Source organism: Polypterus senegalus, chromosome 3 (genome assembly GCF_016835505.1).
Source record: "Polypterus senegalus isolate Bchr_013 chromosome 3, ASM1683550v1, whole genome shotgun sequence".
NCBI lineage: Eukaryota > Metazoa > Chordata > Cladistia > Polypteriformes > Polypteridae > Polypterus > Polypterus senegalus.
The window spans coordinates 155,103,264-155,126,242 of record NC_053156.1 but is presented as its reverse complement, the minus strand read 5'-3'; the positions used below and the strand labels follow the sequence as shown (position 1 = coordinate 155,126,242).

General features: G+C 37.8%; 1 protein-coding gene across 1 annotated transcript in view; it reads left to right on the top strand.

The window, feature by feature from the left end:
- The first annotated feature begins 8,693 nt into the window (after nucleotides 1-8,693).
- rhag (Rh associated glycoprotein) overlaps nucleotides 8,694-22,979 on the top strand; it is a 59,308-nt gene continuing 45,022 nt past the window's right edge. The window contains exon 1 of the mRNA XM_039748110.1: nucleotides 8,694-8,908. Coding sequence (XP_039604044.1) covers nucleotides 8,740-8,908 — 169 coding nt within the window. The 5' untranslated portion in view covers nucleotides 8,694-8,739. The remainder of the gene's footprint in view (nucleotides 8,909-22,979) is intronic.

Below are 22,979 nucleotides of genomic sequence, written 5' to 3'. Positions count from 1 at the left end.
ATGACACAAATAAAGGAAAATAAAATAGGAAATGTAGCATAAAAGATCCATTTCAAAATAGTGTGAAATGAACAGTCTTGACACACGAAAAAAGGTTTGGGACAGCCACCCAGTATACTCTTATTCCTGGATACAAAAGGCAAATATGAAGCAGAGTTGCGCACAGAATTAAGTTCAAGACAGACTGACTGGCTTTTGAAGCAGGTCGGCAAACGTGACATCATCGTGACCCGGAACTGGAAAAATGCCGTCCTCGGGGGGCGGAACTGGAAGTGACGTCATCTGGCTGGAACCAGAAGAGATGTCATCTGGCCAGAACCGGAAGAGACGTTGTCAGAATCAGGTAGAATTTCCTGTGTCTGGACTGCAGAGATAAAAGAGAAAGGTTTACTGCACCACGCCACCCCCTGGCCTGGAGTGGAATTACCTTCTTTTGGTCCTTCTAGCTGCCTTCCATGCACATGTGTGTGACAATGGTTAAGCATAGACATTTTCTAACTCTGAAAATTACATTGACAGTATCTTTGCAGTTAATGGATTTCAAACACCCCACCGTCTTTTTTGTAAAATTAAAATTCTTGTAATTCTGCTGGTGGGCCAGTAAGCCTGGCTGCCACCTACAGTTATTATTCCCAAATCTGAGTATCTTCCTTGATCATGTAGACACAACCTTAACATGCACTGGCAGTTTGGTATATAATGCAATAAAGGCGAAGGGTGTAAATCATGACATAGTATAATAGCATTAAACATAACTTAAATGGTGAGCAGAAAATAAGTGTTATATTTCAAGCACCAGAAAAAATATTGTATTTTTAGAGCACTAAACTATGACATTTCCAGTGCCAGGCAACTTTTAGCACTAAGCAGGAAAAAAAAAAACACAACCAAAAACTGTTTTTCATTTTTGTAACACATCCAACTGCACACTTCCACCAACTGTTGAATGTTGTGACATAGCAGTAGGTGTCCTGAGTACTATAAGTTCAAACTGAGCATCGAGGCCAAAACTATTCCAGCTGTTAAACATCCATCCATCCATTATCCAACCCGTAAACAGCAAATATTTAAATTAAACTGGAACATGATCACTTCAAAGATGTTTCCTTTGAATGTTTCCTCGGTTGCATGTCATCTCCTTTTGAACCCTACACCCTTTTACTCCCTCTAATCATCATTATCTTTAAATCTGATTTCCTTCTCCAATTGTGGAATTCGACATAGCCTCAACAAACTGGATACAGTGTTGCTTCATGATCTGTATTTAGGCTGTTGAGCATCTCCACCTTTTGGGATATTATCTTTGATAACCTGAAAATAATGGCAGGACTGAGAATGTAAAGACGAAAACAGTGGAAGCACACAGCACGTTATCAGATTACAAGAGGCCTTCTGTTTTGAGCCTGTGGCTGGCAGGGCAGACTGCAGGTCATTAAAACATTGGGTTAAAATTAAAAGCATCTTTGGATGTAAAGTCGTTTTTAGATTACCTTGGCAATTTTCTGAAATTAATTAAGAAAAAGCTTTTGTAGATGCTATTTATGATTTTGATTTGAAAATACTTTGAAGAAATATTTTAGTGCCAAGCATTTTAACATTGTGGCATTGAACTAAGAAAGTCTTTGTAGGATTAACCTGAAGACACGAGTTAATGTCTTGCCTATATGCCTTTGAGGCTCCTTGAATATTGTAAAGCTGAAATAATGCTAAATTGTCAGATTATCTTGCAAAGAAACATCTGTGGAGAAAGTGTTTTACTGAATGATACACATTTAAAATGCTTTTAAGGAAAACATTGTTTAGTACAGAATGCTTTTAAGGAAAACATTGTTTAGTGCAGTGCCTGCAGGTTTTTGCTCCAACCCAACTGCTTACTGTAATAAGAAGCACTTATTGCTCAAGTAACACTTCTGCTTCACTTTTGTTGTCTAGCTCGTTAAGATTTTGAAAACTTACTGCTTATTTTAGTCTTAAACAGCTGTATTCTTGGGTTTTAATTGCTCCTAATTAGCAGTAACATGCAAATGACAAAGGAGACCAGCATTTCTTCATTTAGCTTGTTACCATTTACACCTGTGTGTATTTATCATGCACTACTGCAGGGGTGCCCACATCTTTTCAGCTTGCAAGCTACTTTTAAAATGACCAGGTCGAAATGATCTACCTACATTAAAAATGCTATATATATATATATATATATATATATATATATATATATATATATACACTGTATACTGAGTATACTTTATACATAAAATGTATGTTGTCGTACCTTGCATAACTGAATAACCTTTATGGCGCAATAACAATTCAATACATTTATGGTCACTACAGTATTTGGATTTAATAATCTTCATGTGGGAAAAGGCTGACTCATTTAAATAAGTAGAACCGAATAATGCAGTCAAGAAGCTTTTGAATTCAGCCGAGTGAAAAATGACGGCTCTCTGATTAACTGCGATTTTAGTTCCCTCTCCTTTCTCTTTCTCTGATCGCTTTTTGGAAGGACGTCAGTTTCGTAGTTTTTATGAACAGTTCGAAAGTGTCTTTCAACATTTTCCTTCTTTGGAATTGCAATGATAGATTGACAGATCAGGCAAATGCATTTCGATTGTGACATTATGAGAAAAAAATCCTCTTCCAATTCCACATCCAGCCCATATCCTTCCCAAACATTTTTTTTTTAAATCCCTTCTTTAGTCGATATAAATTGGAAAGTTAACTAGATCACAGCCGGAGTTTTGCAGTAGCTCGCGCGTTTGATCGTGCGTGCGGGTTGACCTGTGTCTTAGAAGAAAAGAGATCTCAGACTGGCCGCCCTTTATGTCAATCAAGTGGCAAATGCCATAAGGAGGATATATGATACACTAACGTTTGAAAAAAAAATGTTTTTCTACCTGCACTATTGCGATTGACGCATTGGGCACCCCTGCACTATTGGGTTTAATTAAATACTTGGAAGTAAAATGAAGAGAAAAAAGTGAAGGACTGAGAATTACTCCTCCATTTTAGCCTTCAAGTCATTTGGATGATATCCTTAGAAAGGGGAAGAAAATCTAGGATATGAGAATTACCTGACATAGCAGAGTTAAAGCACTAACAAGCAAAGAAATTAAATTATTGACAAGAATTGCTTTCTAATTAAGCAACCAGGTTAGAACAAAAACCTGCAGCCACTGTGGCCCTCCAGGACTGTGACTGAGGACCTCTGGTTTAGACAGTCATATACTGTACAAGAGACAAGGTTTGAGTCCCCATGCAAACTCAGCACAGACAATGACCAGGCACTGGAGTAAACAAGTAAAAAATGAAAAAAATATAAAAAGCAAGTAAAAAAAAAATGAAAAAGAAAAAAAAAAACAATAGAAGGCTATTGATTGTCGAAAGCAAAATTTGAAAGAGAACAAAAAGTCTGACAATGTGGTGAGTCTCCTAGTTAACTGGAAGTTAAAATGAAAACAAGGAATGACAGGAAATTAAGAAAATGGTTGGAATGTGCTACTTTAACACTTTAGCATCTCGGACTCTTAGGCTCAACTTTTTTCTAATTGTGTTAAATAAACAAATATTCTTCTAAGAGATGCAGCTGTGTTGAATTTATCTTTGAAAGGATACCATAAGATTACCAAACACTTTTTTTTTTTTTTTGTTTATTAGGTTGAAGTTTGCAGATGCTTCTCTAGGAAGCAGCCTCTGACTTTGAGTATAATCACCACAAATATTTTCTATTATTATGTCTAGATCATCCTAGTTTACCTTTTAAGTAAATGTGCTCACCTAAAGATTTGCATGTTATTAGCTATATGATAAAGATGCTCTTGTCTATAAAAGCTTTGTCTAAACAAAGAATTGTTGGCATATCCGTGATTACAGTGTAGGACTATGCTCCTGAGTTGTGTTTGTTAAATAAATTTCTTATATACTCGCTGGAGTCCTTAGAGTCTTTATATAGGATTTACAAAGCGAATCTGGGATCGAGAATTTTTCCCTATTAAATGATGGACTGTAGGCACAATTGAGCCTCCTAGTGCAGGGCTGGCCACCTCTGATCTCAATAACTGTCCCTTGTAACAATATGCCGCTAGAGAAAGTCTAAATATAATACTAGGGTGTATTATTAACTTGTAAATGTGTTATTTCCAATAATAAAAGCTATAATTCAATAACAAAGTTATAATTCTTTGATTTCACATGCAGTATGAAAATTTCGCACCTAATTTCTAGCACAGTCCAATGTATTGTTACAATAAACACTGTTATGCAACTTGATTTAGTGAAGAGCTAGCTCTGTCATCATGCATCTGAAAAAGGTAAAAACACATAAAAAGCAGAAAACAAACACAACTGTTCCACTGTATAACCTTTATTTATGCACTGGAATGCTTGGAACACATTGGATGATGGAAGATTTACAGGAATCAGCTGTTGTCTTACTTGATATCTGCACTTAACCTCTATATACCACTGCACACTGCAAGCATCAAATATGCTCATATATGCATTCAACTGTGGTATGAGACATGTATAGAATATATCATTTGTATTTGGAACAAATTAAATACAGTGGAAGCGCTGCTGCCTAGCAGTTAGGAGACCTGGGTTCGCTTCCCGGGTCCTCCTTGCGTGGAGTTTGCATGTTCTCCCCGTATCTGTGTGGGTTTCCTCCCACAGTCCAAAGACATGCAGGTTAGGTGCATTGGCGATCCTAAATTGTCCCTGGTGTCTGTGTGTGTGCCCTGCGGTGGGCTGGCGCCCTACCCGGGGTTTGTTCCTGCCTTGCGCCCTGTGCTGGCTGGGATTGGCTCCAGCAGACCCATGTGGCTCTGTGTTAGGATATAGGAGGTTGGACAATGACTGACTGACAAATTAAATACACAGCACTGAGGGGCTTTTCTAGAAAGCAACTAAGTTGTCTTATTTTGTGATGGCACAATATGAATTTGTACAGCCCGGTTTCTGATCGTTTTCTGTGCGTAATTAATAACTAGAACCAAATCATTTTAAAGAGTATTTCATGTTCCAGGAATAGGTTAGACTTTAATGTTTTATAATGTACATTTAGTCATCCAAAAAGATAATGCAACATGACTTCAAAATGTAACAAATCTCATTTATCTTCCTAATGCATGATGATTTTAAAATTTAATGTCACACCAGATTTTAGCAAAGAAACAGCTTGGAACCATCTTCTTTTTTTTTCGGCTGCTCCCGTTAGGGGTTGCCACAGCGGATCATCTTCTTCCATATCTTTCTGTCCTCTGTACCTTATTCTGTTACACCCATCACCTGCATGTCCTCTCTCACCACATCCATAAACCTTCTCTTAGGCCTTTCTCTTTTCCTCTTCCTTGGCAGCTCATTCCTTAGCATCCTTCTCCCAATATACTCAGCATCTCTCCTCTGCACATGTCCAAACCAACACAATTTCGCCTCTCTGACTTTGTCTCCCAACCGTCCAACTTGAGCTGACCCTCTAATGTACTCATTTCTAATCCTATCCATCCTCGTCATGCCCAGTGCAAATCTTAACAGCTTTAACTCTGCTACCTCCAGCTCTGTCTCCTGCTTTCTGGTCAGTGCCACCGTCTCCAGCCCAAACTGTCTTCACACAGTGATAAGGTTAAATTATCTTGTCTCCTTACTGCTATTACTCGTTCCTTTGGTGGCACACAGGAGAGATGGGAGTTGTCTCCTTACATTTTTACTTCAAAAGGAGCATTTGTTTGAATTTCAAGGGATAGGATAGTGTACTCGAGGGAGTATCTCATTTCAGTCCTACATGGACAGGGCCAGGTGCCCAACCCGCAGAGATATTGTGTTTGAATAAATAGGAGCATTGAGTGGGGGTTTCAAGCGTGTGACCTTATACAAATCCAGAAAAAATTTAGAAAAGATGACAAATCAAAAAATAATGCAGCACCAAGCATTTTTTTTCATTTAGTATCTTCAAAAGTAGCCCAGTTGACTTTAATTGCAAAATCATTTAAATTGCGATAATACCCTACTTTTAGACTGTTCATATTCCTTGGGAGGTGGGACATAATATATATAATGGAAACAATATATAAATATTGTAAAAAAAAATGAAGCAGAAAAATGAAATGTACAATGTACGTTAGTAATGGAAAGGTGTGTTGGGCACATCTGGGTCTTAAACTACACTGGTGATGTACAATGATTTGCCGGGTTAGGGTTAGACTAAATCTTTAGCAACTTCTAGAGGTTGGAGGGAACAAACAGATATGGACCTCTTCCCGTTTTAGGCACAACCCCTTCTTGTGCCCCCTTTAAGCCAGCAGAATGATCACATTACTAACACAGTCCCTGTTAGCTCTGCCTTACTCTTCAAAATGTAATCCAGTATGTGGCTATATGTTTAGGAAAGAGCATCTGCACTGCTGTGAGGACGTTTCACTTTTGACCACAACTTAAATCAATATGCCTGTAAATCAAGAAACATTCCTGGAACTGTAGAATTGGAATTTGTCTGCCATAAAATTCCAGACAGCTAAAATTCCTTAATCGAATGACAGAGATTTACAATGGATTCAGAAAGTATTCAGAGTATTCACTTTCTGTACACTTTACTGTGTAGTAGATTAAGATTAAATTAATAAATTTGCCGTTTTACTCATCGATCTACACTCAATAGTTTGTAATGGCAAAGTGAAAACATGTTTTCAGAAAGATTTGCAAATTTATTAAAAATTAAAAGCTGAAATCTCTCATTCATAAAAGTATTCAGACCTTTAATTCAGTACTATGTAGAAGCCCCTTTGGCAGCAATTATAGCGTCAAGTCTTCTTGGGTAAGTCTTTACAAGCTTTGCATACCTGGATGTAGCCATTTTATCCCAGTCTTCTTATGACACCCTCTCAAACCCCATTAGAGTGGATGGGAAATATCTATAAACTGCCACCTACAAAACTCTCCACAGTTTCTTTATGGGCTTTGGCTGGGCCACCCAAGGACAGTTAAGAGACTTCTTCTGAAACACTGTCTTGGCTTTATGGTTCAGGTCATTGGCATGCACAAAGGTGAACCGTCGCCCCAGTCGGGGGTCACATGCACTCTGGAGCAGGTTTTCTTCAAGGACCTCTCTACTGTATATTTGGCTGCATTCCTCCTTCCTTCATTTCTGGGCAGTCTCCCAGTCCCCCACAGCATGATGCTGCCACCACCTTGCTCAGGGCCAACCGAACAGCATTACAGGCCCCCGGGAAAAGCAGTGCACTGGGGCCCCTACCTACACAACCACTCAGCAAGTCACAATATGCAAAGATTAGCATGGGGCCCCCAGGCAAGTGCCCAGCGTGCCCATGTGTTAAGACGGTCTTGACCATGCTTTACTATAGGAATTATATTAGGCAAGTGATGAGCCTGGTAATAACCAGACATCGTACTTGAAGTTCCACCAAGAAAGTTCAAGTTTTGTATCATTACTGTATATCAAGGAATCTTTTTCCCTCATGAGCTCAGAGTGCATGAAATATTGCTTTCCAAACTCCAAATGAGCTGTCCACTCTGTCATAAACAACTGACTGATGGGAGTGCTGCTGAGAGGGTCATCCTTCTGACAGATTCTCCCATCTCAGCAAAACACTTCTGAAGCTCACTTTGCCAAAGATGGACTTCAATCAAGTTCTAGAAACATCTCAAGGATAATTAAAGCAAACAGGAAACAAGTGTCACAGCAAAGAGTATGAACACTTACAGAAATGAGAGATTTCAAGATTTGATTTTTAATAAATTTACAAACCTTTATGAGAATATCTTTTCACTTTGTCATTATGGGTAAATGAGTGTAGCCTGATGGGCAAAAAGAGCAAATTTATCCATTTAATATAAAATCCACAGCACAGTAAAGTGTGCAGAAAGTGAAGGTGTTTCCGTTCTTACTGAATCCACTGTTTATCTGTGATGTGAGAAAACTGACATCTTTGGAGGACAATCCATGGAGTGTGTAAAGTGTGCATAAACAATGACCAGGCTGGATTCAAATGAAGCTCCTAAAGCGATCATTGACCTTCTGGTCCAACTCCAGAGAGATACAGTGATCTGCTGTCCCAAGCAGATCTGAATTCAGCTGCTCCATTACCCCAGTGCCTTACTTTGATGAGCTGAAGCAGTATTCCACTACTCTCCATTGTCTTTGCAGATTATTCATCCAGCTAGATATTTCTTTCAGTGTTATTAATGATATAAAAAAGAACAAAAAAAAAACTTTACAACAAACTTTTTTTTTTAGATTCATCTGCATTGTGCTTTTGATTAGTCTCTGGGGGATTTTGATAAAGATCAGTTGTTAAATCAGTTGTTTATCTGTCCCAGTCCTTTTTAAATATACTGTATGTGCTTTATTTAAAATGAATAGTACATTTTTGCAGAAAATGAAAATATTAAGTGTGGGTTTGCTATTCACTTTAAGGACATTAGTAGATAAAGCAAATTATACTACCAGTTGACATCAGTATATCTTTCTGCTAAAGAAATTATTTCCATGTTGACCTTGGTATGTGGGCTTCCCTTAAACAGCACACAGCTTCACAGTATTGTGGGAAGGAAACCTTTCCTACACCACTCGAAAAACTTTCCCACCCCTCTGTGGGTGGATGTTAAGTTGCAAGCCCCCTACTTTTCTGCCCTGTCATTGGCTTTTTATGAATCTGCAGCCAATTTATAAACAGTCATCCGTTCCTTCTCTGTTATCAGGCACATGCAGATCCTCAGAGAGTCAGTATGCCATCTTCATACCAGACCAACATGAGGCTCAAGTTCCCTATCCTCGCTATTTCTTTGGAGATTTTAATAATTATTTTATTTGGGGTTTTTGTTACATATAAGGATATAAGTACCTCAGGTTCACATGCCAACACCACAGAAAACAGATTTCATGCCTTATATCCCAGTAAGTATTTTTAAAATAAATTTCTTTTAATATATTTTAATGAAAGTCTGTAATATATGTATTTAATTAAAATACTTTTCAACCTATGACTAGTATGAAGGTTTGTCTTAAAAGATTTCCACTTTACTTTTAATCTTATAATGCAACTTTCAGTTTGTTGATAAAATTGCTTTTTAATGAACCTATTTAAATTCAAAGTGACAATATCTGCCATAATATTTAAGCTTAATCCATTTTTATAATTCGCATTATAATATCACTATATTATTATCAATTGTATGTAAGAATTTCTTCCATGTTATGCATAGAAAAACTAAAATAAAATATTTGGTTCCTTATTCTTCAGTGTCTTGTTAAGAAATGTGCAGCTAATACTATTACAAAACAGAAATAAGAACAGTCACATGCCATTTCTAAAAGCCTAGACCTTTTTTTTTCCTACTTGCTGACCTTATGTTTTTCTTTCTTAGTGCACAAGCAGATTCCATGAATATATTTGAAGGTTTATTGAACATTCTGCCAATGCTAAATAACACTCATTTTGTTTCTAAGTTTGAAAGTAACTTGTGCCTGCATTCATATGCATTTGGAATGTTTTTAAACAACTAGTTCACGAATGGCTGCATGCAATAGCAAGTCAAATGAGGTTATCACCTTTTCACTCATTGCCCTCCCAGACTGGACAATGATAGCTTCGTATTTGGTCAGGGTAACATTTTCCATGTGCTGTCATCCTACACACTCACATGTGGTGAAGCAGATAAACAGTATCAGGAGATCTGCAGTACCATAGAGAGCCACAGTGCTACTCTATATAGAAAAGAAAACCCTTCTAAAGATACCTACCCTACTATAATGAAAGAAAAGTGTGTCTTCCAGTACAAGCCCTATTTACTTATTTCGTTCTAACCTAGCTACCAGCTCATTTTAAAATTGAATTACATTTGTTCTTTGAAAAGATATCTACATTTATTTTTTAGAGCTGAATTTGTGAATTTAAAGTGCATTAATGAGTTAGTATGTGTGCTTGTCTTACATGTTAGATGTAACAGCTAAAAGATGTGTGAAAACATCATCCATATCTTTAATAAAGGTAATAAATTACAACTGTACATGGATTTGACTTTATCCACTTTGTTGAGATGGAAGTGAAAAAAATCTTTTAAAGGCTGGTTAAAGGAGAGTTTGCTCGGATTGAATATGAGAAGGCAGAAGCATTCACTGCAATGTAGGAGGCCAAAGTCAGTCAGTCAGTCAGTCATTTTTTAACCCTCTATATCCTAACATAGGGTCACGGGGGTCTGCTGGAGCCAATCCCAGCCAGCACAGGGCACAAGGCAGGAACAAACCCCAGGCAGGGCGTGAGCCCACCGCAAGGAGGCCAACATCTTCAATGTAAAATGTAATATCTAAAGAAGACCCTGCTTTAAACTACATCTGCATGTACTCTTCAATGTCTTTTGGTAGTATGTATTCATTTAGATTTGTCTGGCCCTGAAATGACTTTCAAATAGTTTGAAGTAGTAGAAAATTTTACAATAATTTGTATTTAAATATCCATCTTTAAAAGTCTCGCTTACAGGGAGAGGCAAAGACCAGATCTGGATGCGACACCAGTACATCACAGAGAATGCACACACACGCTTTAGAGGTTCTGATCATTCACTTTGAGATGTGAGAGGAAATCTGTTTGAGTTTTAATGAAGTCTACAAGCAGAGGATTTATGGCATTCAATATACATTTATTCATGGCTTACTTTTATGTTGTTCATGTGCGGTGGGCTGGCGCCCTGCCCGGGGTTCATTTCCTGCCTTGTGCCCTGTGTTGGCTGGGAATGGCTCCAGCAGACCCCCGTGACCCTGTAGTTAGGATATAGCGGGTTGGATACTGGATGAATGGATGGATGATAACTACATTTTAGCCACAAACTATGTTTTCAACAAACCAATCAACACATTTATATATGAAACTGCTCAAGTTCAGGTTTATTGTCTTCTATACAGACTAAAACAAGAAAATAATAAAAGAAAACCTGTCAATTATTAATACTTGAATTAGATGATGGTGGCTTTTGAAAGTTGACACTTTAGACGTCCCCCCCTTGATTGAGCTGAGTGGCTACATCTAGTTTTGCAGTGAATGTAGGTTTGATTCTTTAGCAAAAAGCAACTTCTGGATGACTTCTCTGCGTGTATCATTCAAGTGCTACATGGTTGTAGACGTATTGGTAACCTTTTGTTGTTTGATCATATCATAACAGAAAACTCTAGATGCTCTAGATGCAATGGCATGATTCATTTCTCATTTATTCTCTCTAAGGAATGAAGCAGTCAGTGCAGACTGGCGGTGCACGCTATATAACTGTGAAACGTTAGCAAATGGCAGAAGAGCCTTTCTCAAATGCAACTTCCAATAAATCATTGATGAGTGTATAATGTTTATGCATTTATAGTAAAAACAGTAGTTTAAAGCTTAGTTGACACCATACCACATTTTAGACATGCACATCTTTATATATAATACGCTACCATGGCTGTTCGTTTGTCTGTCCAGGATTTAAAATCACCCGTAGCTCGCAAGCCGTTTGAACTATTGAACTGAGATTTGGTACACATATACTACGTGACGTCTACTATGCGCCTTCCAGTGATGATTGACCTCCAAGGTTATTCCTCTTTTTATTTTATTTTATTGTATAATCAGCTCTCGGCAGCGGCCAGCCGGGCGGTTGTGAGGCGCATGCGTATGGACGCTGTTCTCGTCCCTACCACTTTTGCCATCACTTCCCCTACCTCTTCATAATTTAAATCATTCTTGAGGCAAACTGAAGACTTAACTGCCAGTTTAAGTACAGAAAACGTATTAAGTAATTGCAACACAAACACTGACTTAATCAGTTTTAACACAAAAAGATGCCAACGAAAGAAGAGAAGAAGCGGGCTGCTAGGGTGGAGAAAAGAAGAGCTGCTCAGGAAGCAGCAAGTGTATCAACCTCTGAGCAAACAAATGCTAAACGTACAGAGAAAGATTAGGAAAACCATTAATGCTCAAGTCAAGTGTATTCACTGCACGTTTACACCGGTATTGGTATGGAATAATAGTGCTCAGAAATGACATATATTCTAGTGAACATATATTACATACGGTACTTTTCAATTTAAGATATAGGGAAGTAAATTAATTATATATTAGAATGGACATACACTAAAGTTAGGAATTAATGGGGAGATTAATCAGAATGGAAACTAAAAAATATGGCTGTACTGGTGTTGGACAGCAGAGCTTCAGATGGTGTGTGGAATAAAACTCAAGACGATTCCTTAATGATAAAGCAATGTTATTTACTAAGCATAGCCATTATTGGCACAGAGAATACATGCAGTATAGTAAATTAACCCAAGGCAAAAGTTTATTTGGAAGATAAAAATGCATAAAAATGACTTGCATTAAAGCCAAGGAGGTTGGGACAGAGGTTAGGTTAGCTGCCTCATAGCAAAAGACACCTACTGTAGGTATATCTGTGTGGAGTTTCATGTCCTACCTGTGTCTGAGAGGATTCTCTACTCACATCCCACATCCCTAAAGGTTTGCATAGTATATTAATAAGTGACTCTGAAATGTCTTTGTTTGAGTGTCTGAGCGAGTGTGCTAGTGATACTGGCTAGTTGCTTCCACATGATACTGCAAAGGACTCTGGCAATGGATAAATATAGAAAAAAGCAAAATAGAAACGGTCATTTTGAAACCATTAAAATTGTGTATTTACTTTGAATGAAACATACTGTATAGTATAATGAAACAACAAAACATATTCATATACTCCTAAAACACTACTAAAAAATGCACTACAAACTGGAACAGAATGAGACCTGCCCACAAGTAATACAATGTTCAGTCAACACAGAAAAAGACGGCAGTCTCCTGAAAGGCACGCCCACCTTGAGTCATACATTTGGTGTACTCAGATACCAGGAGAATGCGCAGACTCCTCACAGACAGTGACTGCAAAGTTCTTCATTCTTTAAAATGCAAAAATGAGTCTCTGAATCTGACTCCATCACATCTTTTATAACAGTTTTAAGTAAAGGATACATCTGTTTTCATAGCCCACTATTATAAGTTCAGAGGCACAGAGAGTCAGAGCTCATTCCACCAACAATGGGCCTAAGTCATGAACCAACCTTGGACAGGTCACCAGTTCCAGCCCAGGATGATTACAATTACTTATAGATAAAACCTTCACTAAATCTAAGCCACACATCTGATAAATATATTTCAGTAGGAAGGATATGTAAACACCCTATTGGCTGAGGAAGGCAAACTTAATAAAATGCAATGTAGGAACGAGAGCCCATAGGCGAGGATAGTGAGCCTGGCTGTGCCAATACAAACAGGGCAGATTAATTTAATAGATTAGTCGGTCAATCAAAGGTGGCTAGTAGAGTTGGCATTGATGCCTTTTTCACACATTAATGATTAAGGGATTTTCCAGATGATTATTGATTTTTATTACCAATTGTCGAATAAAAATGTTTGCTGCAGCCTGCTCTAAACCCTGTTGAGTAGCTTTGATGCTGTAACATTATGTGTGTTGTGTGTGACTATATCCCAAGGTAGCCATTCGCAATACGCAGTATGTGGTTTCAACATTTTAATCTATAGTACTGTATGAACAGTCACAGTCACCTTATCGTCTTTAACACAAAAAACCAGGCTTCTGTAATGATAGCAAGTCACAAGTGCACCATAGTCTTCCTCTTCATACAGGTTTTTCAAGACAATATTTGTGATGTGTGAGCAGTAGTAAAGCTTAAATTCTGCTTTGAATTATGACAGCATGCTTTGAAAGAGTGGGTTGTTCACTACAATGAATGGTTACATGTCTCCAATAATCAGATGTGTGATATATTTTGGACAGTTTCTTGGAATGTAGATAACCATTTGTCACTGATGGAAACAGGCAGCTGTCTTTTTGCATATCCCTGCCATTACTCATTGTGGTTCCTTAACCTGCAATTGCTCCTTCCTGAGTATGACGTGAACCTGCATCCAGCCCTGCAAGCAGGTTCTCCAACATGTGGGGAGAACTCAGGGGTTGGTGGAAGGAATTGCACTAATGGGACTGTAAAAAAAAAAGACCTCCCTCTTCTGAACCAATGCTGACTATTCAGAAAAACTCCTGTACTTGCAATGTGCTGCTGATAATTTTCCAGTGATGCATGTTAAGCTTAATAATAATAATAATAATTTATTACATTTATATAGCGCTTTTTTCAAGGCACTCAAAGCGCTTTTACATACAAGGGGGGGGAATCTCCTCAACCACCACCAGTGTGCAGCATCCACCTGGATGATGCGACGGCAGCCATAGTGCGCCAGAACGCCCACCACACACCAGCTTACTGGTGGAGAGGAGACAGAGTGATGAAGCCAATCAGTGTATGGGGATGATTAGGAGGCCATGACGGTCAGAGGCCAATGGGCAAATCTGGCTTACTAGCTTATACTTGCTTGGATCTCCCCGATCACCCTTTTTAAATAATGTTATAATATTTGCCATTCCATTCCAACTAGTGTGGTGCTGAGGTGTCACCCGCTGTGCTCTGTTCCTAATTTGGGATCTTGTGGTGGGTGCAGCAATGCTCTGTATCAGCGAATGCTCTCAACCCAACTAACTCGTTCTGGTATCTGCTTAAGTGTGTAATGAGGTTCATTGTGTTCCCAGAGTATGATACCTCAAACTTACAAATTGTTTTATCTTGTGGTTATTTGTACAATCCAACAGAGCTCAGTCTATCCCCCCCAAAAAAGTCTTGAATGTCTTTATTCAATATTTTAGTGTTAAGAAGGAGAAACAGGCAGAAGAGGAAAAGGAGAAGTTAATTACAGAGAAATACATTGCATCTCCTCTATCTCATCACCCAGTTCTATAGACAGGTAATTGATAAATTGAATTAAAAAATGGTCAACACAAAGCACTAATTATAATTTAATTATGCCACACATATAAAATGTAATATAATCTATTCCTCAATCATTTATTAATAAAACAAAGTGCAGATTGATAATCGATACACCAATGGTTTAAGTTATCCTTAGTGGTTAGATTTACAAGACAACTGACTTGATGGCACAGAACACCAGAATGGATTTCAGAAGCCCCAAGGACAGATAAATGTGCTGAAGCCAGAGGTCACCTTTGCCACAGTATCTCCAAAGGAGATAAGTGAAAACAATCCACTTAGTTTGGGACACACATGTGCAGTAGCCTGTAGCAGCTCCAATCAAAGGAAGGAGCAAGATAAAACTGTTTTTGGCTCATCACCTAGCTAGAATAGTTGAAGGAGGTAATGGCCAAATGTAATGGCTTTGGGATCGTGTGGTTTCTGAGGCTGATGCTCTACTTCAAAAGGACCAATAAATATTATTTAACTCACATCAAACGGAGAGATTCAAAATTATCTCATCAGCAGGCTACAGACATACGACAAACAGCAATAATCAAAGAAAAAGGGGAAGATAAATTTGAGCGGAATCCGTAAAAGTGGTGTAAAGAAGGTAGTGTTACTAATGTGTTACAATGGGTTTATTATTTTTTGTTCGGCCCCAGGTTTTGAAAGGTATGACTAACGGACCATCAGTGAATCCTGTAGGTCTTTATTGTGATTCAAGATGGCTGGATGTGTCTTAACACAGTTGAATTAAGTCAGAAGGTTGTACTACGGAAGAGATTCTCTCATTAGGATCAGTCTTACAGACTCATAATGAACTGCAAGGGAAGAATGGACAATTCCATTGCACTAAGGGTTTTCATAGAGGCAACCGTATCCAGTCATTATCTGATTATCAACATTCCTTGCATGATCACCCCCTAATGAAATGGAATAAATTGTGCATCCCTTGTGTTTTAATTTTTTTGAGGATGACACATTGCCACAGACTGAATCAGCCAGCAGTGCAGCCAGAAAGAGACCTCCACAATCAGAAAGATTGGTTGAGTTGGAGAATCTATTGCATCACAGTTTCAACATTAGTGCAACACTAAATGGTGAGCATGTTGCATAAGACCAAATTAAGGTGCAAAGATCTTCATCATCTAATGATTATGATTTAGCATATTCATTATTTATCATGCATGTTGATCCTGGGTATGATGTTAATCTTCATCCAGCCCTGCATGTAGTCCCTCCAACCTGCAGGGAAAAACCTGGTGGTTGGTGGTAGAATTGGCACTCCAGCCACCATAAAAAAACCTCACAGTGTTCCATTCCATCTGAACTAGTTTGGTGCTGAGGTGTCACCCATTGCATGGTTGTACTCGGGTCCTAATCTGGGATCCTGAGTTAGTTTGTCATGTGGTGGGTGCAGCAATGCGCTGTATCAGTGAGTGCTCCTAACCTCTCTCTCTCTGGGTGGCATCATTCTTCTTCACAGCCCCAGGGACCCAAGTTTGATTCCATGTCCATGAACTGTCCTTTTGGAGTTCGCTGTTTTCACATGTTCACATATGTTGTTGAGAGAAGTTTAAACTCACATCTCAAAGATAGGCCAGCTTGTAACATTTAATGTGTCTGATAAGTGGGAGATGAGCATGACATGTGATGGAAACGCATCCTATCCTTTTTGGTTTTCTGCATGATTCCCAGTAGGCCAAATATATGATCCAACTCCCTTTGAAAATGTAAACTAAGGAAATGTTTACATGACTTGGATGGTTGACTGGACAGCACGAATGCTCCTCCTTGATAATGAATCAACTAGAGTGCACTAAACTGTTTATTTACAAAGCTCATCTCACTCAACATTGAAAAACATAAAGATGGGATGCTTGCCAGTAATATAGCAGGTACAGTATCTTACTTTAGAGAACTGTTTATGGTGACAATTCAAAATAGTGTGGAATGACCCCAAGAGTTAAACAAACTTCACAGCAGGAAAAAAGAGATAGTAATATGAGGATGAAGAAGGGAGAACCCCCATAAATCAATTACAGTATATGGGAGCCCAGGAAGGAGCCTGAACCAACTGTCATAAAGTGAGGTAGCCTTTTATTATTTATACAGTAGTCCAGAGTGTAAAATTTGTAGGATTGTAGGGGTTATTTTCTGCATTTACAGCAAAAATGGGTTGTCTTACTTACTCAGTAGAAAGGGATTTAAGTGTGACTACACACAGACAATCATTATGGATGTCCAACATACTCTCACATCATACGAAGAGTTAAGGTCCAAGGATGGGAGTTTTAATGCATTATGGGCCACTAGGAGGAAATTTTTTTATAGTTGATTTATTGTATACTAAAGGAAAGACTAGGAGCTTTGTGGTGGTTTTCACTGAACTATAACTTCAGGACTACATGGGCAACAGTTTGCTACTGGAAAAGAACTGTGGCTAGAAGGTAAGAGAAGAGAGGAAGAGAACAAAGAAGACTGGAATACCCAGGGAAGATGCTCATTTATAAGACAGGGGTCTCCACCAATCTTATTACACTACTCCACTGGAATATATGTCTTCATTTCATTTAACGGCTGGGGTCAGGTTTGTGGAGCAATCTGGGGTGAGGTCACTGTACAGCGAGGGAGTATTTGTCATTGAATGTATAAAAAAATTAAACCATGAGGCAGAGCTGGCCAAACAGGAGTGTCTAGTAGAGTCGGCAAACACTATATATTTTAACTGAACAGATTATGGGTGTCACAGATGTTTAATTGAATGCACATCTACAGAAATTTCCGTTCAACTGAAATGTCACAGTGTTCGACAATTTATCACCAAACAGAAAGCAAAAAAAAGTTTAAAAATAGTGGCAAACCAGCACGCCCTGTCAAAGAGAAGGCATGCAACTGATGAAAATGATTTCCTATGTTATTACAAACATACAGCTCACACACTCATGTAGGAAGACATCAAGAGCACTGCACAAACAATATCAAATGCAACACAAAAATATATCCTGTTTGCCTTTCCTAAATACAAGTACTCCATTTCTAAGTTTTGAGATGGCTGGTCCATTTCCACTTCAACTGAAAAACACATTTCTTTGATCTAAACTCTGTGATATTTATCTACCATTTTCTTCTGGCCAGCAATTTAAATATTACACTATGTTCTCCATGCCTATGCAGTACACATAATGTAAATATATTTTAATGACCCATAACATTTAGAAGTTTTGAATTCTATATTGCGCATGGAGCAAGAATTGAGCTACCAATAAAAGATAGTTCCTTCAATAAATTCGTATTTAGAAGAATAGGTGTCTTAGGGTTCTTCTTCTGCCTGAGTGCATGAAAAAATGCACAGGAATAAATTCACCTTAGTAAATTTGCAGCCCGCTTTCACAACTGATGCTAGTGGCCTCCAGCTTCAAGTTTAGGCAAGTTTCACACCACTACTTTTCCATTTATGTATGTGATAAAGGAGAGGCATACAAGTCAACAATTACTGCTTTTTACTTTAGCTCCCTTTTGTTAAAAGGTAGAAAAACATATAGGGTGGTCCAGATCTAATTATGCAATTTTCATTACACTATAACTTATTAAGTTTATTACACAGAAAATCACCCGAAAAATCCTGGACCATCGAGAAATGTGCGAACTGACGACATGAATAATCGTCTTTGCGCCGAACTGGAAAGATGTGACCACATCTTTAGTGCCATAATGTTTAGACTAATCCGTTTCTTTTGAAATTTAAAAAATGACTGATTACATGTGGCCACTCTTTTTCTGAACTGAAAACATCTGTTGCTTTCGACTTACAGTATCTAAAAACAGAACATTAGTAGTGTCAGATCCCATGACCAATTATTTAAAAAAAAAGGAAAAATACAATATGATGATAATCTTTGGAGTCATTTTAATTCCTTCATCAAAATAGCCCTTTATAATAATAAATAAAATTAGACTAACATAATAAACAGCATAAAGTAGATCATTATAAGGCTACAGTTGGAAAACAAAGTTACTGCAGGTTTTGATTGGGAAATGAACCAAATGAATGTAATACAGTTGTCCATCTTTTCCTAACAAAGTGTAGGGTCATGGGTAAACAATATTTATTTAACTTAAAAATAACTAAATTATTTAAATTAAATTCATAGACAAATCTTCCTTGTGTTAGAAAATATCCTTTCTATAAATACACATTTTACTTGTGGAAATTCACCATGTTTCAATATGTATTCTGCACTCCCTATTTCAGATGATGGAGAATTTCAAGTGTTACATTACAACACATTAAAGTACCTGATCGCTGTGACAGCACACCCGTGGAGACAAGCATTGCTCTGTTTTGTTTTTTTTTTTTTTTGTTTTCTCCCACCTACTGTACATAGCCATGTCTCTGGCCACATTTTGCTACAAAATTACAATTACCCAACAGTCAACTGAGACCCTTCTACCATAATTTTCAATATACATAAACAAGCTCCCAACCACACTCATTTCTCAATGGTTGATGTGGTCATGTCTTAAGTTTCTCATTGCTTCTTTTTGAATCTGTGTTCATTTTACCACATTTTAATTACCCTAGTGATTTTTTCTATACCTACTAGTTCTTGAACTTGTGCATGCCCACAGCTTTGTGTATGCTGTGTATGAATTCATTTGCGTCTTAAACACATCATTTGGTCCTCTAGCTGCTGGATTCATATTTGAATTTTCTTATTCATTTTACCATTCCATACACATTAAATTAGGAGTTGCAAAATTGGCGAACATCTCTTTCAGAATTATCAGCAATGTGATAGATTGACTTGCAGTAGTCACAGTTTCTATACATGTAAATACAAGCAGCTCCTCTTAGCAGCTCTTATAAAAACTGTGGTGTCACTTTAAATTTGCCTTTGTAATTAAATCAACAAACAAAAAAAAAAAAAAAACAATGGTAATATTTTCCAACAGAACAGATTCATCTTGCTTATTGAGTTTTCTTCAAGAAGATAAAACTTTTAAGACATTTTAGTTCCATTTAGTGATGTCTATTTCTTTTGCTTTCCTGGGGGAATTAAATTTTCTCACAGATTCTTAATAATTGAAGATATTTTATTTGCTGCGGTGGGCTGGTGCCCTGCCTGTGGTTTTATTTCTGCTTTGCACCCTGTGATGGTTGGGATTGGCTCCAGCAGACCCCCATGACCCTGTAGTTAGGATATAGTGGGTTGGATAATGGATGGATGGATGGATATTTTACTTGTCAACTGTGACTAATACTGTCCCCAAAGTCTTACTGTCTACCACACTACTTGGTAGCTTATTCCAAGTGTCTATCGTTCTTTGTGTAAAGAAAAACTTCTTAATGTTTGTGTGAAATTTACCCTTAACAAGTTTCCAACTGTGTCCCCGTGTTCTTGATGAACTCATTTTAAAATACAAGTCTCGATCCTCTGTACTAATTCCCTTCATAATTTTAAACACTTCAATCATGTCACCTCTTAATCTTCTTTTGCTTAAACTGTAAAGGCTCAGCTCTTTTAATCTTTCCTCATAATTCAAACCCTGTAGACCTGGAATCAGCCTAGTCGCTCTTCTCAGGACCTTGTCTAGCACTGCAATGTCCTTTTTGTACCCTGGAGACCAAAACAGCACACAGTACTAAAGATGAGGCCTCACGAGTGCATTATAAAGGTTGAGCATAACCTCCTCGGACTTGTACGACACACATAACCAAACATTCTACTACAAAGCATTGAGTCGACTCCTAAATCCTTCTCATAAGGTGTACTCTCGATTTTCAGACCTGCTATTGTATATTCAAACCTAACATTTTTCCTCCCTATGTGTAACACTTTACATTTACTGACATTAAATTTCATCTGCCACAAATCTGCCAAAGCCTGTATGCCATTCAATTCCCTCATCATCATCTGCAAACTTGACCAGCTTGTTACTTATATTCCTATCTAAATCATTTATATATATTAAAATTAGCAGCAGCCCTAGCACTGACCTCTGTGGAACATCACTCTTAACTTCAGCCAATTCTGATAGGGTTCTGTGCTCCATCGCCGCCTGTGTCCCATTTCTGAACCAATTCCTACCCATCTGCAAGCATCACCTTGAGCTCCTACTTCTTTTAATTTGATGCCCAACCTTTCATGTGGCACCTTATCAAATGCTTTCTGAAAGTCAAGACAAATAATATCATATGCCCCACTTTGATCCTTGTGTTGCTTCCTTATTGAATTCCAGCATGTTACTAAAACATGACCTCCCTCTTCTGAACCCATGCTGACTATTCCTCCTTTACTTGCCATGTGCTGCTCAATCGTATCCTTAATAATTCCTCCCATTCAGTTTCGTGTGGTTTACATTAAGGTTGCTTATAGTTGCTTAGATCTCCCCGGTCACCCTTTTTAAAGTATATAACGGGATAATATTTGCAATTTTCCAGTCCTTCGGAATTTCCCCAGTGTGCAGTGACATCCTAAAAATATGCGTCAAAGGTTCATATATGTACTCGTTAACCTGCTTGAGAACTAGATGGTAAATATTATCTGGTCCTGGAGATTTGTTTGAATTTAGCCTATTTAATCTGAGCAGTACTTCTCCCTCTACAATTTTTAAATCACTCAGTATCTCCTTAGTAGTCCCGTTTAACTCTGAGAGGTTATCCACTTGCTCACTTGGGAATACCTCAGAAAAATTCGTATTTAGAGCAACCACTATTTTGTTGTCTCTGTTTTTTAATTCCTCTTTACTATTCCAGATGTACTTCACCTCCTCCTTGACTTTTACTGCTAAAATACTGAAAGAATCTCTTTGGGTCATCTTTCGCCTTACCTGCTATGTTCTTCACTAACTGTCTTTTAGCCTCCCTAATTGTCTTCTTAATGGTAGCCCTCATGGTCATATACACTCTACGCAGTGGCGTAGCTCGAGTTCGTGACGCTCGGGGCGGGGCGGGGCTTCAATTTGCCGCCCTCCAACATATCTGAATATGTTAACCTATTTAAATAGAAAATTAAAATGACGTATAGAGAAAAATTAAGATACATTTTGCATAGATTTATTCATATATAAAGAAACAGCAATAATTTTTTTATATACATTTATAAGCATCAACTAGACAAGAATATAGTATAGACGCACTGGTAAGTCGTGTTCTAATTATTAGTTTAATATAATTACGCTACGAAAACCAGAACCGAAGTAATAGGTGGGGATGTTTTCTATGGAGGAATATTTCGGACAAAATGAAATAAATAAATAAATGCGTAAATAAATAAAAGTACTGTGAAATGTGAGCATAAATAAATAAATGTGTCATGAAATGACAGCCTTAATAAATAAATATGTCATGAAATGAGAGCATAAATAAATAAATGTGTCACGTAATATGTTTTTCGTTGCTTATTTATTTATTTCATTTTGTCCGTAACATTCCTGCAAACCGTCATGAAATACGGCTTGAAATAAAACTGTCACTTTCACTCATCAAAGTTGAGAGGGTGGGCTCTAACACGCCCTCTAGTTACTGATTGGTGAATCGATAGCACAAGAATTAATTAGAAAAATGTTTACTACTGCCGATTAAATGGATTCTGCCGAAGATATTACGTATTTCAGAGAGAGATTGAAGATTTATCGGAAGAAATTACAATGTTGGCGGCCCTTTTAGAACTGAGTATTTGACCCTTGTTTTACGAGTAGAAAGTCAGTTGCATATTCGCAGCTACTTTTTCAAACAACTGTACAGCTCTGATCAGTGGTAAAGTTGTTCAGTTCAAAATATTAGGTGGAGCTGCTTTGGGCATTCCATGTCAAAGTACCTAAACAAATACAGCCGTTGCAGCTTACCGTATATCAAACTGGCTCATTCGCCTTGTGATCATCTTCTCCAAATACACCATATAGATTTGCAATCTGTTGTACTTTTAAACCGCATAACAGAAGGTGTTCTATTGACTCAGCTGGAATGTCAAAGGATGGACGTCCAGAGCAGGGTACTGCATCAGCTGAACTGGAGTGTAGTTGAGTCCGTTCCACCTGTTCTTCGATAATTTCAAAAACAGTTTCATCTATGTCGGAGTCTAAAAGGGCCGCCAACATTGTAATTTCTTCCGATAAA